The sequence below is a fragment of the Argiope bruennichi genome, chromosome 9, assembly GCF_947563725.1.
Source record: "Argiope bruennichi chromosome 9, qqArgBrue1.1, whole genome shotgun sequence".
Taxonomy (NCBI): domain Eukaryota; kingdom Metazoa; phylum Arthropoda; class Arachnida; order Araneae; family Araneidae; genus Argiope; species Argiope bruennichi.
In genome coordinates, this window is record NC_079159.1 from 33,265,656 (window position 1) to 33,285,311 (window position 19,656).

At 31.7% G+C, this 19,656-nt stretch overlaps 1 protein-coding gene across 1 annotated transcript in view; it reads right to left on the minus strand.

Moving 5' to 3' along the window:
* Positions 1-8,527: 8,527 nt before the first annotated feature.
* LOC129984372 (uncharacterized) overlaps positions 8,528-19,656 on the minus strand; it is a 36,306-nt gene continuing 25,177 nt past the window's right edge. The window contains exon 2 of the mRNA XM_056094243.1: positions 8,528-9,143. Within this exon, the coding sequence (XP_055950218.1) occupies positions 8,767-9,143 (377 nt within the window). The 3' untranslated portion in view covers positions 8,528-8,766. The remainder of the gene's footprint in view (positions 9,144-19,656) is intronic.

Here is a 19,656-nt window from a genome sequence, read left to right on the forward strand (position 1 = left end):
ATGTTTTGCTAAAAAGATGCCATACCGAAATATATTTTTATAAAAATAAATAAAATTTCTGAATTTATCCCCACCCCTATTTTTTACGGTTTACATGTAATATTAATCTGGAACACATATACAGAAGAAAAGATCAAATTATGAAACCTAAATTAAGGAAATATAAAAATTTCAATTTATTAAAAATATTTTTGTGTTTGTTTCTTCTTAATGTTATTTTGATATAACTAAAAAAAATTAGCTACGAAATCACATATTCCGTTAAAGCTTACATATTTATACGTTTTGGGCATTAAGTAATCATCTCCCCATATGTAGTTGATGGGAAAGTAACAAACGTTCATCAACAAGTTTCAATGACTGCATGAATTATCTAATAAAGACACGAAAATCATAGAAAAATAAGAATTATTTCATTGCTGCATCATATGTTGAGTAATTACTTTCATTTAGTTTTTATACTTCTGTGCATAAACAACATTAATTAATTGTATTACTAGTATTATTAGTAATATTTATTATTATTATTATTAATTAGTATTAGTAGTATTACAAGTAATATTTAGAGAAAACAATTATATTAATAAAAATTAGACCGTGTTGATATACACTCGTATCTTCCATAAAACTAATGAAAGGTACAAGGTTTGAGCCAAATAAGCGAAAACTACACTATTATGAGTGCAAAACATTGCCAAAAAAATGCCAAGGCTAAAACCAATCAGAGCACGTCAGTATCCTTTGCCATAGACTTAGTCTGTACAATTTGCGAACTCGCCATGATTCGTATTTGCAATCATCAACATTTAGAAAAGCGAGGGTTTTTGATAATCTCAAAATCAATCGAGTTCTAAAAATTTTTTCTCGAGGAAAAAATTTTGAATTTTTTTTGGTAAAAAAAGCAGGTTTAAACCGTTTTGAAACAATCACCTGACTATCAGATAATGCATGCGCCGATATTTAAAAAACGGTGGTTTCTTTTTTATCTCAAAATTGTTCTAGCTCCAAAGCTATAATATAATATAATATAACTTTTGGTACCTCCCATTTTCCTACGATTACTTATTACGACCCTACCCTTTATTGGCCAAACAGGAGAATCGGGTGCATGGCAGATATTCGAGCCAAGTTATAACTTTTTGTTGGCAATAAGTTTACCAACATAATAAGTATCATTTTTAATAACCCCAAAAGTGAAAAACTAATGCCTCAAAAGCGATAAACCGCCGATTTTTTATCTGTGCATTTTGAGATTTCAAAATCCTCAAACTAAAACAACATCATGTTCTGACATGATAAAATAACACTTTATGTTTGAGCCTATAAATATTGTGATGAATAATAAATATCATATATTTATACAGGCTCACGGTCCTACTCAGTCCAATGAGTTATGTCCAGTAAAACATAGGTGAATCTCTAAAGTTTTAAATAAAAATAGGAAGGTACAATTTATTATGATTACAACTGAATGATTTATGAAAATTTATATAATACTCTTACAAAGACTCGCAATTTTAGACTACTCCATTGATTGTCTCAGAAAAGATATTGTTACGGAATTTCAGGGGTTTGTTTGGATAGTGGGAGTTATATGGTGTGGAGAACACTCAATCAGCAGGCGGCAGTAGAAAATGAAACAACGACGTTTATTTACACGAAGACACACAGGACAACACAAAGACGGCAACTATATACAGCGCATAATTATCTTCAACCGAGACGTGCAGACAACAGCACACAACAGACTCTAATGCAGACCGTAGCACACAACTTAATTCAGCACTCACTGGACTCCATCGCTGCTCCGCTAATCTCTGGAAGGCCAGTTCTTCCTGTCGATTCCGACTACTCTTTGACTCCACTGTGCCACGACCCCTCTTCGCTGTCGCTTCCGACTACTCAATTCACCACTCATTTACCACTCGACTCACGACTGCCCGGCAGCTGCGGGTGCTTCCTTTTATAGGTCTCAGGAGGCGGGACTAGAAGCCTCTCAACCAATCAGGAAAGTTCGAGGCGTATCTCCATTCCTACTGGACGGATCGGGAAAATTCTCGATGTTTCGGGTATAATCTATTTTGGCGCCAAAGTCGCCAAATTCGTCTCCAAGTCGCCAAATGGTCTCCAAGTTTGTCGCCGAGCAATGGGACCTCCTATGGAACCGACTATGCTGGGAAGCCGCCTCACAGATTCGTAACAATATGTATATAAGCGTCTGGAGTTTTTCCAAAGCTAATTAGCCTAAAATTATGAAATTATTGATTTTCATAAAATAATGATATTCAAAACTTCATAATTTGGTTAAATTTCGTTGAAGAAAATAGAAGCGTTTCTTTTATTTAAAGTTGGAAGTGTCAAGAATATTTCATGGAATATAATTCCTTACAACCAAAGGAGTGTATAAAATTTAGACTTCATGATAGTACATATATTGACTAAGATAAAATAAAATAGTATTATCTGCATCATTTAAATTCTTTTACAAATAAAACTGAAAGCCCAATTTTATGATGAATTAGATAAATTTGTATTGAATAATTCCTTGAAATATTGCATAAAGTATAAAACAATATTCTGTAGCTCATCTAAAAGTTTAATGCTGAATGATTCAGTTTCCCGTACTCATATTTTATTCCCAAGGATTTATAATGGAATAAATTTTGATTAAATTTTTTTCTTAATAAACTCATGTAGAGGTTGAACGATAGAAAATTCTTTTCTTTGAAAAATGACTAAATGGATGTAATTTCAAATTAAGTTTAAAATGGTTTTTAAATTCTTTATGGATTGCATAATTTATTTGTATTTGATTCTGATTCACAGATTACAGATAATTGAGAAGTGAGTTTATATATCTCAGGATAATCTGGATTGAAATACTTCTTTTCCTAGGTGTATAAAAATTGCATAATTGATTGCATAATTTTTTTGTATTGTTGATTCTGATTCACAGATTACAGATAATTGAGAAGTGAGTTTATATATCTCAGGATAATCTGGATTGAAATACTTCTTTTCCTAGGTGTATAAAAATTGCATAATTTTTTTTTATTGTTGATTCTGATTCACAGATTACAGATAATTGAGAAGTGAGTTTATATATCTCAGGATAATCTGGATTGATAATACTTCTTTTCCTAGGTGTATAAAAATTGCATAATTGATTGCATAATTTTTTGTATTGTTGATTCTGATTCACAGATTACAGATAATTGAGAAGTGAGTTTATATATCTCAGGATAATCTGGATTGATAATACTTCTTTTCCTAGGTGTATAAAAATTGCATAATTGATTGCATAATTTTTTTGTATTGTTGATTCTGATTCACAGATTACAGATAATTGAGAAGTGAGTTTATATATCTCAGGATAATCTGGATTGATAATACTTCTTTTCCTAGGTGTATAAAAATTGCATAATTTTTTTGTATTTGATTCTGATTCACAGATTACAGATAATTGAGAAGTGAGTTTATATATCTCAGGATAATCTGGATTGATAATACTTCTTTTCCTAGGTGTATAAAAATTGCATAATTTTTTTGTATTTGATTCTGAATGACAGATTACAGATTATTGAGAAGTGAGTTTATATATCTCAGGATAATCTGGATTGAAATACTTCTTTTCCTAGGTGTATAAAAATTGCATAATTGAGTGCATAATTTTTTTGTATTGTTGATTCTGATTCACAGATTACAGATAATTGAGAAGTGAGTTTATATATCTCAGGATAATCTAGATTGAAATACTTCTTTTCCTAGTTGTATAAAAATTGCATAATCGATTGCATAATTTTTTTGTATTGTTGATTCTGATTCACAGATTACAGATAATTGAGAAGTGAGTTTATATATCTCAGGATAATCTGGATTGATAATACTTCTTTTCCAAGTTGTATAAAAATTGCATAATTGATTGCATAATTTTTTTGTATTGTTGATTCTGATTCACAGATTACAGATAATTGAGAAGTGAGTCTATATATCTCAGGATAATCTGGATTGAAATACTTCTTTTCCTAGGTGTATAAAAAATGCATAATTGATTGCATAATTTTTTTGTATTGTTGATTCTGATTCACAGATTACAGATAATTGAGAAGTGAGTCTATATATCTCAGGATAATCTGGATGGAAATACTTCTTTTCCTAGGTGTATAAAAATCAATAACTATTAAATCAGGATGTTTTTGGCATGCACATAATGGGAACTGATATTAGTAATAGTAATAGTTTGGATGTTGTAATAGAGGATGTTTAATTGATATTTATGATCATCATGAAGAGTTTTAAAATTATTGGCAATTAAATATTTTATATGATTGCATTGAATTAATCAAGATATCATTTTTACTTGCATTTGTTTATTATTAATAAGAACCCAAAATTTCTTCTTAGATGTTATATACATATACAAATAGAGAATGACATATAGAGTATTTATTTATATAATTGCTTTCCTGGATAAAGTAAAAAAAAAAAATAAACATGTGAAGTGAACATTTTATAATTATGTTGATTTACTTCATGTTACTTTAATATCATTAATTATGGCTTGCTTGACTAGCACATTTTTGCAAACACAAAAAATTTTGTTTTTGATAAATGATTAACCTTTTCCTTTGAATAGCATAGATTTTTGGAGTTTATTATTCGTGCTCTAAATGTTTAAACAACACTACGGTTACTAAAAGAGCAGACTAACATTAAAGCATCCGATTCGGTTATAAAAATTTCTTTTTCCAAAAAAATTTGAAATTTTTTTTTAGAATCTTCAAATAATGTCCAAACTTCGTAGATTTTAAAAGAGACTTTGTTTTTAATATATGTAAGATAGAATTATAGATACAGCAGTTTCAATAATACACAACAAATAAAAAGGAAATAGGTCACAGTGTTATTTTAAAACGGAAATGAGTGATTTATCTTATTTTTACCATAAAAATCATCTCCAAAATGATATTTAAACTCTCTATTTAGTCAGCCGTAGTTTGCTCACCTTTCTGTTAAAAAAGCGTGAAAACTTCCTTTATTTCTAGCGCTTTTGGATGAACTAATTTACATTATTTGAACGCATTTTCTGGAAAATAAATATATCACAGTGATAAGTTCACGGGAAACATGATATCTCAAAATCAATTCAAAATATTTCATGAAATTTTGTATGCATGTGTCCAAAACATTTGAGGATGTGATAGACGGGCGAGTTCGCAAATTGCACAGACTAAGTCTATGGTAAAGGATACCGACGTGCTCTGATTGGTTTAAGCCTTGGCATCTTTTTGGCAATGTTTTGTCAAAAAGATGACATACCGAAATATATTTTTATAAAAATAAATAAAATTTGTGAATTTATACCCCCCCCCCTCTATTTTTTACGGTTTACATGTAATATTAATCTGGAACGCATATACAGAAGAAAAGATCAAATCCTGAAACCTAAATTCAGGAAATATAAAAATTACAATTTATTAAAAATATTTTTTGTGTTTGTTTCTTCTTAATGTTATTTTGATATAATTAAAAAAATTAGCTACGAAATCACATATTCCATTAAATCTTACATATTTATACGTTTTGGGCATTAAGTAATCATCTCCCTATATGTAGTTGATGGGAAAGTAACAAACGTTCATCAATAAGTTTCAATGGCTGCATAAATTATCTAATAAAGGCACGAAAACCATAGAAAAATAAGAATTATTTCATTGCTGCATCATATGTTGGGTAATTACTTTCATTTAGTTTTTATACTTATGTGCATAAACAACATTAGTTACTTGTATTACTAATATTATTAGTAATATTTAATATTATTATTAATAATTATTAGTAGTAGTAATACTAGTAATATATAGAGAAAACAATTATATTAATAAAAATTAGATCGTGTTGATATTCACTCGTATCTTCCATAAAACTAATGAAAGGTACAAGGTTTGAGCCAAATAATCGAAAACTACATTATTATGAGTGCAAAACATTGCCAAAAAGATGCCAAGGCTTAAACCGATCAGAGCACGTCGGTATCCTTTGCCATAGACTTAGTCTGTACAATTTGTAAACTCACGATAGATGGCAGATTTTAAGATAGCTTTATTTAGATATGTTTTAAGACGATTTCAGTTCAAAACATAAATAACTTTTGACAAAAATCCTTAGCAACAACTCATAATTGTTGTTAGCTCATAAAATTTTTATTTATTAAAATAATTTTAATCTTGTGGTGTGTTACATTTCATGTAGTTTGTGCTGTATATAGGTGAAATAAAAATTAAATATTTCCATTATTTTTTAACTTACTCTTTTTCCCCCTAACTTTGAAGGTATTGCTGACGTTTCATTAAATAAGCAGTTTTTTCAAAACCTAAAGGCAATGAGTGTATTTGATTCCTTCTAGTAGCGATTTTTCAAATCTGTTTTAGCTATTTAGTAACAATAAACACTATTATGGGTAATTTTTTTAAAAAATTCGTCTCCGAAACTAATCGGATACCTTAATCAAAAATTATAATACCAGTTTGACTTTAATCAAGGAAAATAATTAACCACAAATTAGCAATCAATTATTATCCATACATTTCTTATTCTTTATAAAATTATCAAACTTTGAAGGAAATCTACTTATTAATATGAATTTTATATGCGAACTATTTAAAAATTTTTAGATTTATGTATTCATATATAAAGAGTTGAAGAATACTGTTTACCTCCATTTTACTATCTCGTATACAAAGTATAGAGAGAAAGACGCTTATTAGAATGAAATGCCTAAATTCTGTCCGCCATCTTAATAATCCTGTATTTAATAATTCATCGTTATAAATTTTCAACAAGAAATTTGATTGAATCAATTAAATTATAATTATGTTTTGAAATATGAAATATTGTATTATCAACAAGAACACACTGAATTTCGAGACTTGAAATTAGTCATCTTGCACATTTGAAATTAAGTGAATTTCGATTACAAAATTCTATCTTTACAAAACGGAAGTGAATGAGCTTAAACAAATGCACGTGTTATTTATTCTAAACTTCCTGTATTCCTTATCAATACAGTAAACCAACACAAATTCTAAAAATTAAAAAAAAATAAACTATGGATAAATTTGAGATCCTTTTTAGTATCTTCAGAAATAATCATCGAATTATATTTAAATTAGAAAACCAAAAATGATGAACAGCTTTGTGCTCATTTTCATATCCCTGTATTTTAAAAGAATTCTGAAAAAAAATCTACAGACAATAGAAAATTAATATATTTAATAGAAACACGTGTATATTCATAAGATCTAAATTATTAATATCTATCTAATTAGATGGCCCCTTATTTGCTATAATAGAAATGTAGCGAAAAGGGAGTGAGTTAATGTAAACAAATGCTTGTGATATTTATTCTACACTTCCTATATTCCTTGTCAATTCTGTAAACCGAAGCACATTCTAAAATTTCGAAAACATAGAAAAAAACTATGGGTACATTTGAGATGTTTTTCAGTATCTTAATAAATAATCATCGAATTATATTTAAATTAGAAAGCCAAAAATGATGAACAGCTTTGTGCTCATTTTCATATCCCTGTATTTTAAAAGAATTCTGAAAAAAAAAATCTACAGACAATAGAAAATTAATATATTTAATAGAAACACGTGTATATTCATAAGATTTAAATTATTAATATCTATCTAATTACATGGCACCTTATTTGCTATATTTTTACTATTGTAGAAATGTAGCGAAAGGGGAGTGAGTTAATGTAAACAAATGCTTGTGATATTTATTCTACACTTCCTATATTCCTTGTCAATACTGTAAACCAAAGCACATTCTAAAATTTCGAAAACATAGAAAAAAACTATGGGTAAATTTGAGATGTTTTTCAGTATCTTAATAAATAATCATCGAATTATATTTAAATTAGAAAGCCAAAAATGATGAACAGCTTTGTGCTCATTTTAATATCCATGTATTTTAAAAGAATTCCGAAAAAAAAAAAATCTACAGACAATAGAAAATTAATATATTTAATAGAAACACGTGTATATTCATAAGATTTAAATTATTAATATCTATCTAATTACATGGCACCTTATTTGCTATATTTTTACTATTGTAGAAATGTAGCGAAAGGGGAGTGAGTTAATGTAAACAAATGCTTGTGATATTTATTCTACACTTCCTATGTTCCTTGTTAATACTGTAAACCAAAGCACATTCTAAAATTTCGAAAACATAGAAAAAAACTATGGGTAAATTTGAGATGTTTTTCAGTATCTTAATAAATAAGCACCGAATTATATGTAAATTAGAAAGCCAAAAATGATGAACAGTTTTGTGTTTATTTTAATATTTATGTATTACCATCTAAGTATGAAGGGCAAAGGGGGTTCAACATTGTATTGAAGAAGTGGTCGTCATAATTTCACCACTCAGTGTATATGTAAATATATATAATCCAAAATAGTACAAAAATTGAAAAAAAAAATCCTTATAAAAGATATTTGTATTAAGTGGTTAAGTTTTTTTTTATTAAATAAGATATTTTCTAATTTAAATGAATAATTTGGTTACATCAAAAGAAAGGCTGAGAGGAATTTGATTATTTTTACCGTTTGCCATTTCCATAAATATAATTTATAAAATCATGAAATATTACTTATGAATAAATTGGGTGAGACAGAAAAGTTTTGAAGTAATTAGATGAGCTCCACCAATTACCAGCAAATTCTTCAAATTACTTCTTTTTACCATTCAATTCAATTCATCCTATCAACCAATCCTCCAAACCAATCCATGAACTCTTTTTCTTCCTTATAGGCTTCCTTGTTTAGAGTCTTCTTTTCATTATAATATGCTTTTCTCAAATTGATCAAATGTTGCTTCAGCTCCTGGTAGTTCCCATTATCGTATACTGTGGCCAATTTACGTATTCTCGGTCTTCTCTTAGCGTGGTCCAGGAAGGCCTCGAGCTGCTCGATGCTCTGAAAACAGCACAATGGTTCCCACATCTCTTTGATGCGAGGAGGAATGCTGACAGAGACCTGAAGTGATGAAGGACCTGGATTAAGTCCTGAGGTCATATTGATTACTGAGTTTACATTGTAGATTTCCTCGATATCAGGTTCGAATCTTTCTAGAAAAATAAAGACTGCATTAAGAATGAAAGTAAATAAATAAATATTTTATGATCTTAAATACAATACACTCCCGAGTATGCGGTGCGCGACTATCCGGCTCCCGTACTGCCCGGCCTAGTTTTCTTTTATCGTAAGGCAAAGTGTTGCACTGGTAACATTGCCAAGGCATTAGATGCAGCATCTGCTGCGATTCTCCTACGTGTCGTGTGCAAATTGCTAGTTGCGACAGGAAAAGAGCAACGCTTTCTGCTTGTTATTCATTGTTTCGTCAGCAAAGGACCTCAACTGTTGCTGCTGATTATATCTGTGTACTCATTTATAAGTGGAAAATAAAATCAGTTTGATTTTCTTAAGAATTAGGTCTACGATTTACGTTAACGTTTTGTGTAGGTTTCCTGCATTTAAATTACGTAAAACATTTGCAATAGCATAATGCTGTCTATCGCTCTACAAATTAAAAATATATAATTTGAAATTAAGAGGAAATAATCTGGATTACGCCTATTCTTAGGAAGTTTCTAGAATTAGTTTAACACGAAACCTCCATTTTTTTAACTTCCATTCTTCCAACTCATTAATTAAAAATCATTTATTTTATTTATTTAAGAATTACATAATACAACAACGTTTCTGGCTCAATGAAATGATAAAACCATTAAAAAGTTACAGATTGATTTTTAAATATTTATTGCCATTGCTATTCCAAATATTTAACGATCCAATAAGCGATGAAAATTCTTCAGTTCTGTGACTTTTATGAATGCTTCGAAGAACTATGGAAATAGTAAAATTACGTATGATTCAAAATATTGCATAATATCTGAATGAATACACCCTCCTCCTATTATAGTCTATAGGTGGTTACTAAATAACTGTTACAAATATTATTATATTTCTATTTATAAGTATGGACATCCTATTTATTTTAATATTATCAACAGCATAAATAAAAGCTCAAATTATTTTATTTGAATTATTCGTCATCATTATCTCTTACGAAATTGGTTTATTACGGCAAGAATCATTTATGAAGATAATGTACCATATTCTATCAGCACAGAAGTTTTTGAAGAATTGAACTGTTTCTAATGGTTATTATTTATGTAAGTTATTTAAATTCCTTAAATACAATTATATTCAGGTTTTTGATCCTATTAAAAAATTGGTCAAACTTCTTCCTTAGGGACAATTGAGACATCAGATAAGAAGCCATGTTGATTTGTTTAGGGTTAGTAAAAACGGAGCGTTCCAAGATAGAAGAATGTGTTAACGCAAGATTTTAATTCAATAAAAATCACAGTTTTTAAAAATTTGAGTTGTTATATTTTTATTGAATTGAAAAGTACACAGGATAAGGTTATATATGGAATAACACATAGTACAAATGGCCTCCACGACTTTGCTGACACATACTCTTTTGTCGAAATTTCTCATGACCATTTTGCATAAATGTGACTGAATTTCGTTGATACAGCTTTGAATTTCCCCCTTCAATGCACCCGCGCCTGTGGGCTTGTTGACTTCAAATAACCCCATAAAAAGAAATCCAATGGTGTTAAATCGCACGATCTAGGGGGCCAATTCTCAAATTTTCGAACTATGACTGGCCAGAATTTTATATTTTTGAAATATTGCTCAACAATGAAAAATGTTGTTCTATTATGTAACGCTCCATTTTTGCTAACCCTAAACTATCAAACAGTTTTTTAATAGATTTGCCAATACTTTACTGTACGAATAGTGGCAACCGTCCCAAAATAGCCCTAGTGTTGCTTTAAAACGGGACGTTAATATAACTAAACCAAACCAAACAAATGGTGGCAAATTCAAATTTTGGGTTAATTTTCAATGTGAACTTGCGTTAATTTTCAGTGTTGCATTTTAATATTCAGTGAGAAACAACTTCGTATCTCAATATATTATTCCGACAATTACCTTCTTTTTTGCAGTCTCTGTCATCTTTTATCTTTTTAATACCTGCGTAAAAAATTGAAAGCCATCCTTATTATTTGGAGTATTACAGAATTTTATAACCAGCTTGTATGAAAGATAAATATTATTTAATTTAACTGTTCGGAATTACTATACTCGAATGGAATTATTTGAGACAATTTCATAGAAATTTTAAAATTCAGATACATAATGAATGCTTTAAATTTAAATCAAATATAGAATCAAAATCGAATATATATACCTGATTTTGGGTCGAATTATTTTAAGATTAATTTAACCCTTTGCACTCGGAAAAGTAATCCGATGCAGAATTATTCACCTAATACAAAGGCTTATTGATTGTTCCGAAAACTAAATATATATAATTGTTTTAAGTTGAATTTCCATTCAAAATTAATCTACATCTTTTTACCATTCTATAGGTGTTTTTAACAATAAAAGTTGAAAAATAAATGTATAAAACGTTGTAACAATGTAAAAGGTTGATTTATTCTTTTTAATAAAAAGTCTTATATTCAGTTAAAAGTTTTATTATTTCTCACTTAACATTTCAGTAATAAGATGTTTCCCATTTTTTAAAATTATTCTAAACTGCATACTGTTGTAACTGATTTAGTTAAAAGAACATTCTATAATGCCACTTCTTAAAATTTAAAAAATATAAAATATTAAAATATACTTTAAAAGACAAAGTAATCTGTCCAAATAATTTAAATCACTTATTTAAATATTTAAAAATATTAATATTCATATTATTTTTTCATTTTTATAAATAACTTTCAAATGATGTTATTAATGCAATTAAAATGGATATACTGTTATTACATATTTAAAATTATACGAGGGTAAGTCAAAAAGTAAAGAGACGCTTGCGATTTTCTGGTTAAAATTCGGTAAAATAGTTAAAAAAAAAGAAACTTATTTTGAAAAAAACCCCAAAAAAACTGAGAGGTTGCACTTGCAATTCCTTCCAAGAGCGTAGTATTTTTTGGGATTTTGTGTCCACGTTTTTGAGTATTTTGATCCCTCTTCTTCAAAACTCGTTGATAACAGTCATAATACTCTCTCATTTCTTCTTAATCGACATAGCTTTTTATATGAGGTTCAGATTTTCAAATTTCAGGTTTCCCATCATAGTCAGATTATATTCTTGTTGTTGTTGTTTATAATGGCACTTACCATGGACAAGCTTGCTGACGAAGTCAGCGATTTCAAGCCAAGGGAACGTCTCTTGTTTTTTAGTAGCGCCAACTAGGGCCAAGAGTACGTCTTAGCTACTCACGCATCACATTCGCTTGCTCAACCACTTTTTATAGGGGGGCACATTTACACATCTCACAGATAGAACAGATGAAGAACAACCATGCCCGAACCGGGACGCGAACCCAGGACACCCAGATCACGGGGAAGACGCTCTATCCCTATGCCAAGACGCCGGCTTATATTCTAAAGATTATTAGTCTGAACTCGTCAACATAAGTATTGGGTCTTTTTGACACCACCTTTTCTCTTTTGTTTAGAAATTCTAAGAATTTATAAAAGTGTATACTTGTTACTTCCTGCATTATTATGAAGGATCTAGAAGAAGAAGATTAAAATAAAGAAATCAAGGAAACCATGTATCTTATTTTTTTACAAGAAGGTTGAGGTCAAACTGACGCCTGTGCGTGTTTCAGATCCTTTTAATGTTATGAAAATGTGAGCTAACGACACAGATTCAGAAATCTTCTCGGAAGTAGGAATACTTCCGAGAAGAAGGATGATAGTTCAGTTTCGGCATATATTCATGAACGTTTGGAAAGTGGTCATGATAGAAAACTGGAACAAAACGCAGAATCTAAATACTGCAGATTCAGAAATCTTCTAGGAAGTAGGAATACTTCCGAGAAGAAGGATGATAGTTCAGTTTCGTCATATATTCATGAAAGTTTGGAAAGTGGTCATGATAGAGAACTGGAACAAAACGCAGAATCTAAATACTGCAGATTCAGAAATCTTCTAGGAAGTAGGAATACTTCCGAGAAGAAGGATGATAGTTCAGTTTCGTCATATATTCATGAAAGTTTGGAAAGTGGTCATGATAGAGAACTGGAACAAAACGCAGAATCTAAATACTGCAGATTCAGAAATCTTCTAGGAAATAGGAATACTTCCGAGAAGAAGGATGATAGCTCAGTTTCGTCATATATTCATGAAAGTTTGGAAAGTGGTCATGATAGAGAACTGGAACAAAACGCAGAATCTAAATACTGCAGATTCAGAAATCTTCTAGGAAGTAGGAATACTGCCGAGAAGAAGGATGATAGTTCAGTTTCGTCATATATTCATGAAAGTTTGGAAAGTGGTCATGATAGAGAACTGGAACAAAACGCAGAATCTAAATACTGCAGATTCAGAAATCTTCTAGGAAGTAGGAATACTTCCGAGAAGAAGGATGATAGCTCAGTTTCGTCATATATTCATGAAAGTTTGGAAAGTGGTCATGATGCAGAACTGAAACAAAACGCAGAATCTAAATACTGCAGATTCAGAAATCTTCTAGGAAGTAGGAATACTTCCGAGAAGAAGGATGATAGTTCAGTTTCGTCATATATTCATGAAAGTTTGGAAAGTGGTCATGATACAGAATTGAAACAAAACACAGAATCTAAATACTGCAGATTCTGAAATCTTCTAGGAAGTAGGAATACTTCCGAGAAGTAGGATGTAGTTCAGTTTCGGCATATATTCATGAAAGTTTGGAAAGATGTCATGATACAGAATTGAAACAAAACACAGAATCTAAATACTGCAGATTCTGAAATCTTCTAGGAAGTAGGAATACTTCCGAGAAGTAGGATGTAGTTCAGTTTCGGCATATATTCATGAAAGTTTGGAAAGTGGTCATGATAGAGAACTGGAACAAAACGCAGAATCTAAATACTGCAGATTCTGAAATCTTCTAGGAAGTAGGAATACTTCCGAGAAGTAGGATGTAGTTCAGTTTCGGCATATATTCATGAAAGTTTGGAAAGTGGTCATGATAGAGAACTGGAACAAAACGCAGAATCTAAATACTGCAGATTCAGAAATCTTCTAGGAAGTAGGAATACTTCCGAGAAGTAGGATGTAGTTCAGTTTCGGCATATATTCATGAAAGTTTGGAAAGTGGTCATGATACAGAATTGAAACAAAGCACAGAATCTAAATACTGCAGATTCTGAAATCTTCTAGGAAGTAGGAATACTTCCGAGAAGTAGGATGTAGTTCAGTTTCGGCATATATTCATGAAAGTTTGGAAAGTGGTCATGATAGAGAACTGGAACAAAACGCAGAATCTAAATACTGCAGATTCAGAAATCTTCTAGGAAGTAGGAATACTTCCGAGAAGTAGGATGTAGTTCAGTTTCGGCATATATTCATGAAAGTTTGGAAAGTGGTCATGATAGAGAACTGGAACAAAACGCAGAATCTAAATACTGCAGATTCAGAAATCTTCTAGGAAGTAGGAATACTTCCGAGAAGTAGGATGTAGTTCAGTTTCGGCATATATTCATGAAAGTTTGGAAAGTGGTCATGATACAGAATTGAAACAAAACACAAAATCTAAATACTGCAGATTCTGAAATCTTCTAGGAAGTAGGAATACTTCCGAGAAGTAGGATGTAGTTCAGTTTCGGCATATATTCATGAAAGTTTGGAAAGTGGTCATGATAGGGAACTGGAACAAAACGCAGAATCTAAATACTGCAGATTCAGAAATCTTCTAGGAAGTAGGAATACTTCCGAGAAGAAGGATGATAGCTCAGTTTCGTCATTTATTCATGAAAGTTTGGAAAGTGGTCATGATAGAGAACTGGAACAAAACGCAGAATCTAAATACTGCAGATTCAGAAATCTTCTAGGAAGTAGGAATACTTCCGAGAAGAAGGATGATAGTTCAGTTTCGTCATATATTCATGAAAGTTTGGAAAGTGGTCATGATAGAGAACTGGAACAAAACGCAGAATCTAAATACTGCAGATTCAGAAATCTTCTAGGAAGTAGGAATACTTCCGAGAAGAAGGATGATAGCTCAGTTTCGTCATATATTCATGAAAGTTTGGAAAGTGGTCATGATAGAGAACTGGAACAAAACGCAGAATCTAAATACTGCAGATTCAGAAATCTTCTAGGAAGTAGGAATACTTCCGAGAAGAAGGATGATAGCTCAGTTTCGTCATATATTCATGAAAGTTTGGAAAGTGGTCATGATAGAGAACTGGAACAAAACGCAGAATCTAAATACTGCAGATTCAGAAATCTTCTAGGAAGTAGGAATACTTCCGAGAAGAAGGATGATAGCTCAGTTTCGTCATATATTCATGAAAGTTTGGAAAGTGGTCATGATAGAGAACTGGAACAAAACAAAGAATCTAAATACTGCAGATTCAGAAATCTTCTAGGAAGTAGGAATACTTCCGAGAAGAAGGATGATAGCTCAGTTTCGTCATATATTCATGAAAGTTTGGAAAGTGGTCATGATAGAGAACTGGAACAAAACGCAGAATCTAAATACTGCAGATTCAGAAATCTTCTAGGAAGTAGAAATACTTCCGAGAAGAAGGATGATAGTTCAGTTTCGTCATATATTCATGAAAGTTTGGAAAGTGGTCATGATAGAGAACTGGAACAAAACGCAGAATCTAAATACTGCAGATTCAGAAATCTTCTAGGAAGTAGGAATACTTCCGAGAAGAAGGATGATAGTTCAGTTTCGTCATATATTCATGAAAGTTTGGAAAGTGGTCATGATGCAGAACTGAAACAAAACGCAGAATCTAAATACTGCAGATTCAGAAATCTTCTAGGAAGTAGGAATACTTCCGAGAAGAAGGATGATAGTTCAGTTTCGTCATATATTCATGAAAGTTTGGAAAGTGGTCATGATACAGAATTGAAACAAAACACAGAATCTAAATACTGCAGATTCTGAAATCTTCTAGGAAGTAGGAATACTTCCGAGAAGTAGGATGTAGTTCAGTTTCGGCATATATTCATGAAAGTTTGGAAAGATGTCATGATACAGAATTGAAACAAAACACAGAATCTAAATACTGCAGATTCTGAAATCTTCTAGGAAGTAGGAATACTTCCGAGAAGTAGGATGTAGTTCAGTTTCGGCATATATTCATGAAAGTTTGGAAAGTGGTCATGATAGAGAACTGGAACAAAACGCAGAATCTAAATACTGCAGATTCAGAAATCTTCTAGGAAGTAGGAATACTTCCGAGAAGTAGGATGTAGTTCAGTTTCGGCATATATTCATGAAAGTTTGGAAAGTGGTCATGATAGAGAACTGGAACAAAACGCAGAATCTAAATACTGCAGATTCAGAAATCTTCTAGGAAGTAGGAATACTTCCGAGAAGTAGGATGTAGTTCAGTTTCGGCATATATTCATGAAAGTTTGGAAAGTGGTCATGATACAGAATTGAAACAAAACACAGAATCTAAATACTGCAGATTCTGAAATCTTCTAGGAAGTAGGAATACTTCCGAGAAGTAGGATGTAGTTCAGTTTCGGCATATATTCATGAAAGTTTGGAAAGTGGTCATGATAGAGAACTGGAACAAAACGCAGAATCTAAATACTGCAGATTCAGAAATCTTCTAGGAAGTAGGAATACTTCCGAGAAGAAGGATGATAGTTCAGTTTCGTCATATATTCATGAAAGTTTGGAAAGTGGTCATGATAGAGAACTGGAACAAAACGCAGAATCTAAATACTGCAGATTCAGAAATCTTCTAGGAAGTAGGAATACTTCCGAGAAGAAGGATGATAGTTCAGTTTCGTCATATATTCATGAAAGTTTGGAAAGTGGTCATGATAGAGAACTGGAACAAAACGCAGAATCTAAATACTGCAGATTCAGAAATCTTCTAGGAAATAGGAATACTTCCGAGAAGAAGGATGATAGCTCAGTTTCGTCATATATTCATGAAAGTTTGGAAAGTGGTCATGATAGAGAACTGGAACAAAACGCAGAATCTAAATACTGCAGATTCAGAAATCTTCTAGATAGTAGGAATACTTCCGAGAAGAAGGATGATAGTTCAGTTTCGTCATATATTCATGAAAGTTTGGAAAGTGGTCATGATAGAGAACTGGAACAAAACGCAGAATCTAAATACTGCAGATTCAGAAATCTTCTAGGAAGTAGGAATACTTCCGAGAAGAAGGATGATAGCTCAGTTTCGTCATATATTCATGAAAGTTTGGAAAGTGGTCATGATAGAGAACTGGAACAAAACGCAGAATCTAAATACTGCAGATTCAGAAATCTTCTAGGAAGTAGGAATACTTCCGAGAAGAAGGATGATAGTTCAGTTTCGTCATATATTCATGAAAGTTTGGAAAGTGGTCATGATAGAGAACTGGAACAAAACGCAGAATCTAAATACTGCAGATTCAGAAATCTTCTAGGAAGTAGGAATACTTCCGAGAAGAAGGATGATAGCTCAGTTTCGTCATTTATTCATGAAAGTTTGGAAAGTGGTCATGATAGAGAACTGGAACAAAACGCAGAATCTAAATACTGCAGATTCAGAAATCGTCTAGGAAGTAGGAATACTTCCGAGAAGAAGGATGATAGTTCAGTTTCGTCATATATTCATGAAAGTTTGGAAAGTGGTCATGATAGAGAACTGGAACAAAACGCAGAATCTAAATACTGCAGATTCAGAAATCTTCTAGGAAGTAGGAATACTTTCGAGAAGAAGGATGATAGCTCAGTTTCGTCATATATTCATGAAAGTTTGGAAAGTGGTCATGATAGAGAACTGGAACAAAACGCAGAATCTAAATACTGCAGATTCAGAAATCTTCTAGGAAGTAGGAATACTTCCGAGAAGAAGGATGATAGCTCAGTTTCGTCATATATTCATGAAAGTTTGGAAAGTGGTCATGATAGAGAACTGGAACAAAACGCAGAATCTAAATACTGCAGATTCAGAAATCTTCTAGGAAGTAGGAATACTTCCGAGAAGAAGGATGATAGCTCAGTTTCGTCATATATTCATGAAAGTTTGGAAAGTGGTCATGATAGAGAACTGGAACAAAACGCAGAATCTAAATACTGCAGATTCAGAAATCTTCTAGGAAGTAGGAATACTTCCGAGAAGAAGGATGATAGCTCAGTTTCGTCATATATTCATGAAAGTTTGGAAAGTGGTCATGATACAGAATTGAAACAAAACACAGAATCTAAATACTGCAGATTCTGAAATCTTCTAGGAAGTAGGAATACTTCCGAGAAGTAGGATGTAGTTCAGTTTCGGCATATATTCATGAATGTTTGGAAAGTGGTCATGATAGAGAACTGGAACAAAACGCAGAATCTAAATACTGCAGATTCAGAAATCTTCTAGGAAGTAGGAATACTTCCGAGAAGTAGGATGTAGTTCAGTTTCGGCATATATTCATGAAAGTTTGGAAAGTGGTCATGATACAGAATTGAAACAAAACACAGAATCTAAATACTGCAGATTCTGAAATCTTCTAGGAAGTAGGAATACTTCCGAGAAGTAGGATGTAGTTCAGTTTCGGCATATATTCATGAAAGTTTGGAAAGTGGTCATGATAGAGAACTGGAACAAAACGCAGAATCTAAATACTGCAGATTCAGAAATCTTCTAGGAAGTAGGAATACTTCCGAGAAGTAGGATGTAGTTCAGTTTCGGCATATATTCATGAAAGTTTGGAAAGTGGTCATGATAGAGAACTGGAACAAAACGCAGAATCTAAATACTGCAGATTCAGAAATCTTCTAGGAAGTAGGAATACTTCCGAGAAGTAGGATGTAGTTCAGTTTCGGCATATATTCATGAAAGTTTGGAAAGTGGTCATGATAGAGAGCTGGAACAAAACGCAGAATCTAAATACTGCAGATTCAGAAATCTTCTAGGAAGTAGGAATACTTCCGAGAAGAAGGATGATAGCTCAGTTTCGTCATATATTCATGAAAGTTTGGAAAGTGGTCATGATAGAGAACTGGAACAAAACGCAGAATCTAAATACTGCAGATTCAGAAATCTTCTAGGAAGTAGGAATACTTCCGAGAAGAAGGATGATAGCTCAGTTTCGTCATATATTCATGAAAGTTTGGAAAGTGGTCATGATAGAGAACTGGAACAAAACGCAGAATCTAAATACTGCAGATTCAGAAATCTTCTAAGAAGTAGAAATACTTCCGAGAAGAAGGATGATAGTTCAGTTTCGTCATATATTCATGAAAGTTTGGAAAGTGGTCATGATAGAGAACTGGAACAAAACGCAGAATCTAAATACTGCAGATTCAGAAATCTTCTAGGAAATAGGAATACTTCCGAGAAGAAGGATGATAGCTCAGTTTCGTCATATATTCATGAAAGTTTGGAAAGTGGTCATGATAGAGAACTGAAACAAAACGCAGAATCTAAATACTGCAGATTCAGAAATCTTCTAGGAAGTAGGAATACTTCCGAGAAGAAGGATGATAGTTCAGTTTCGTCATATATTCATGAAAGTTTGGAAAGTGGTCATGATACAGAATTGGAA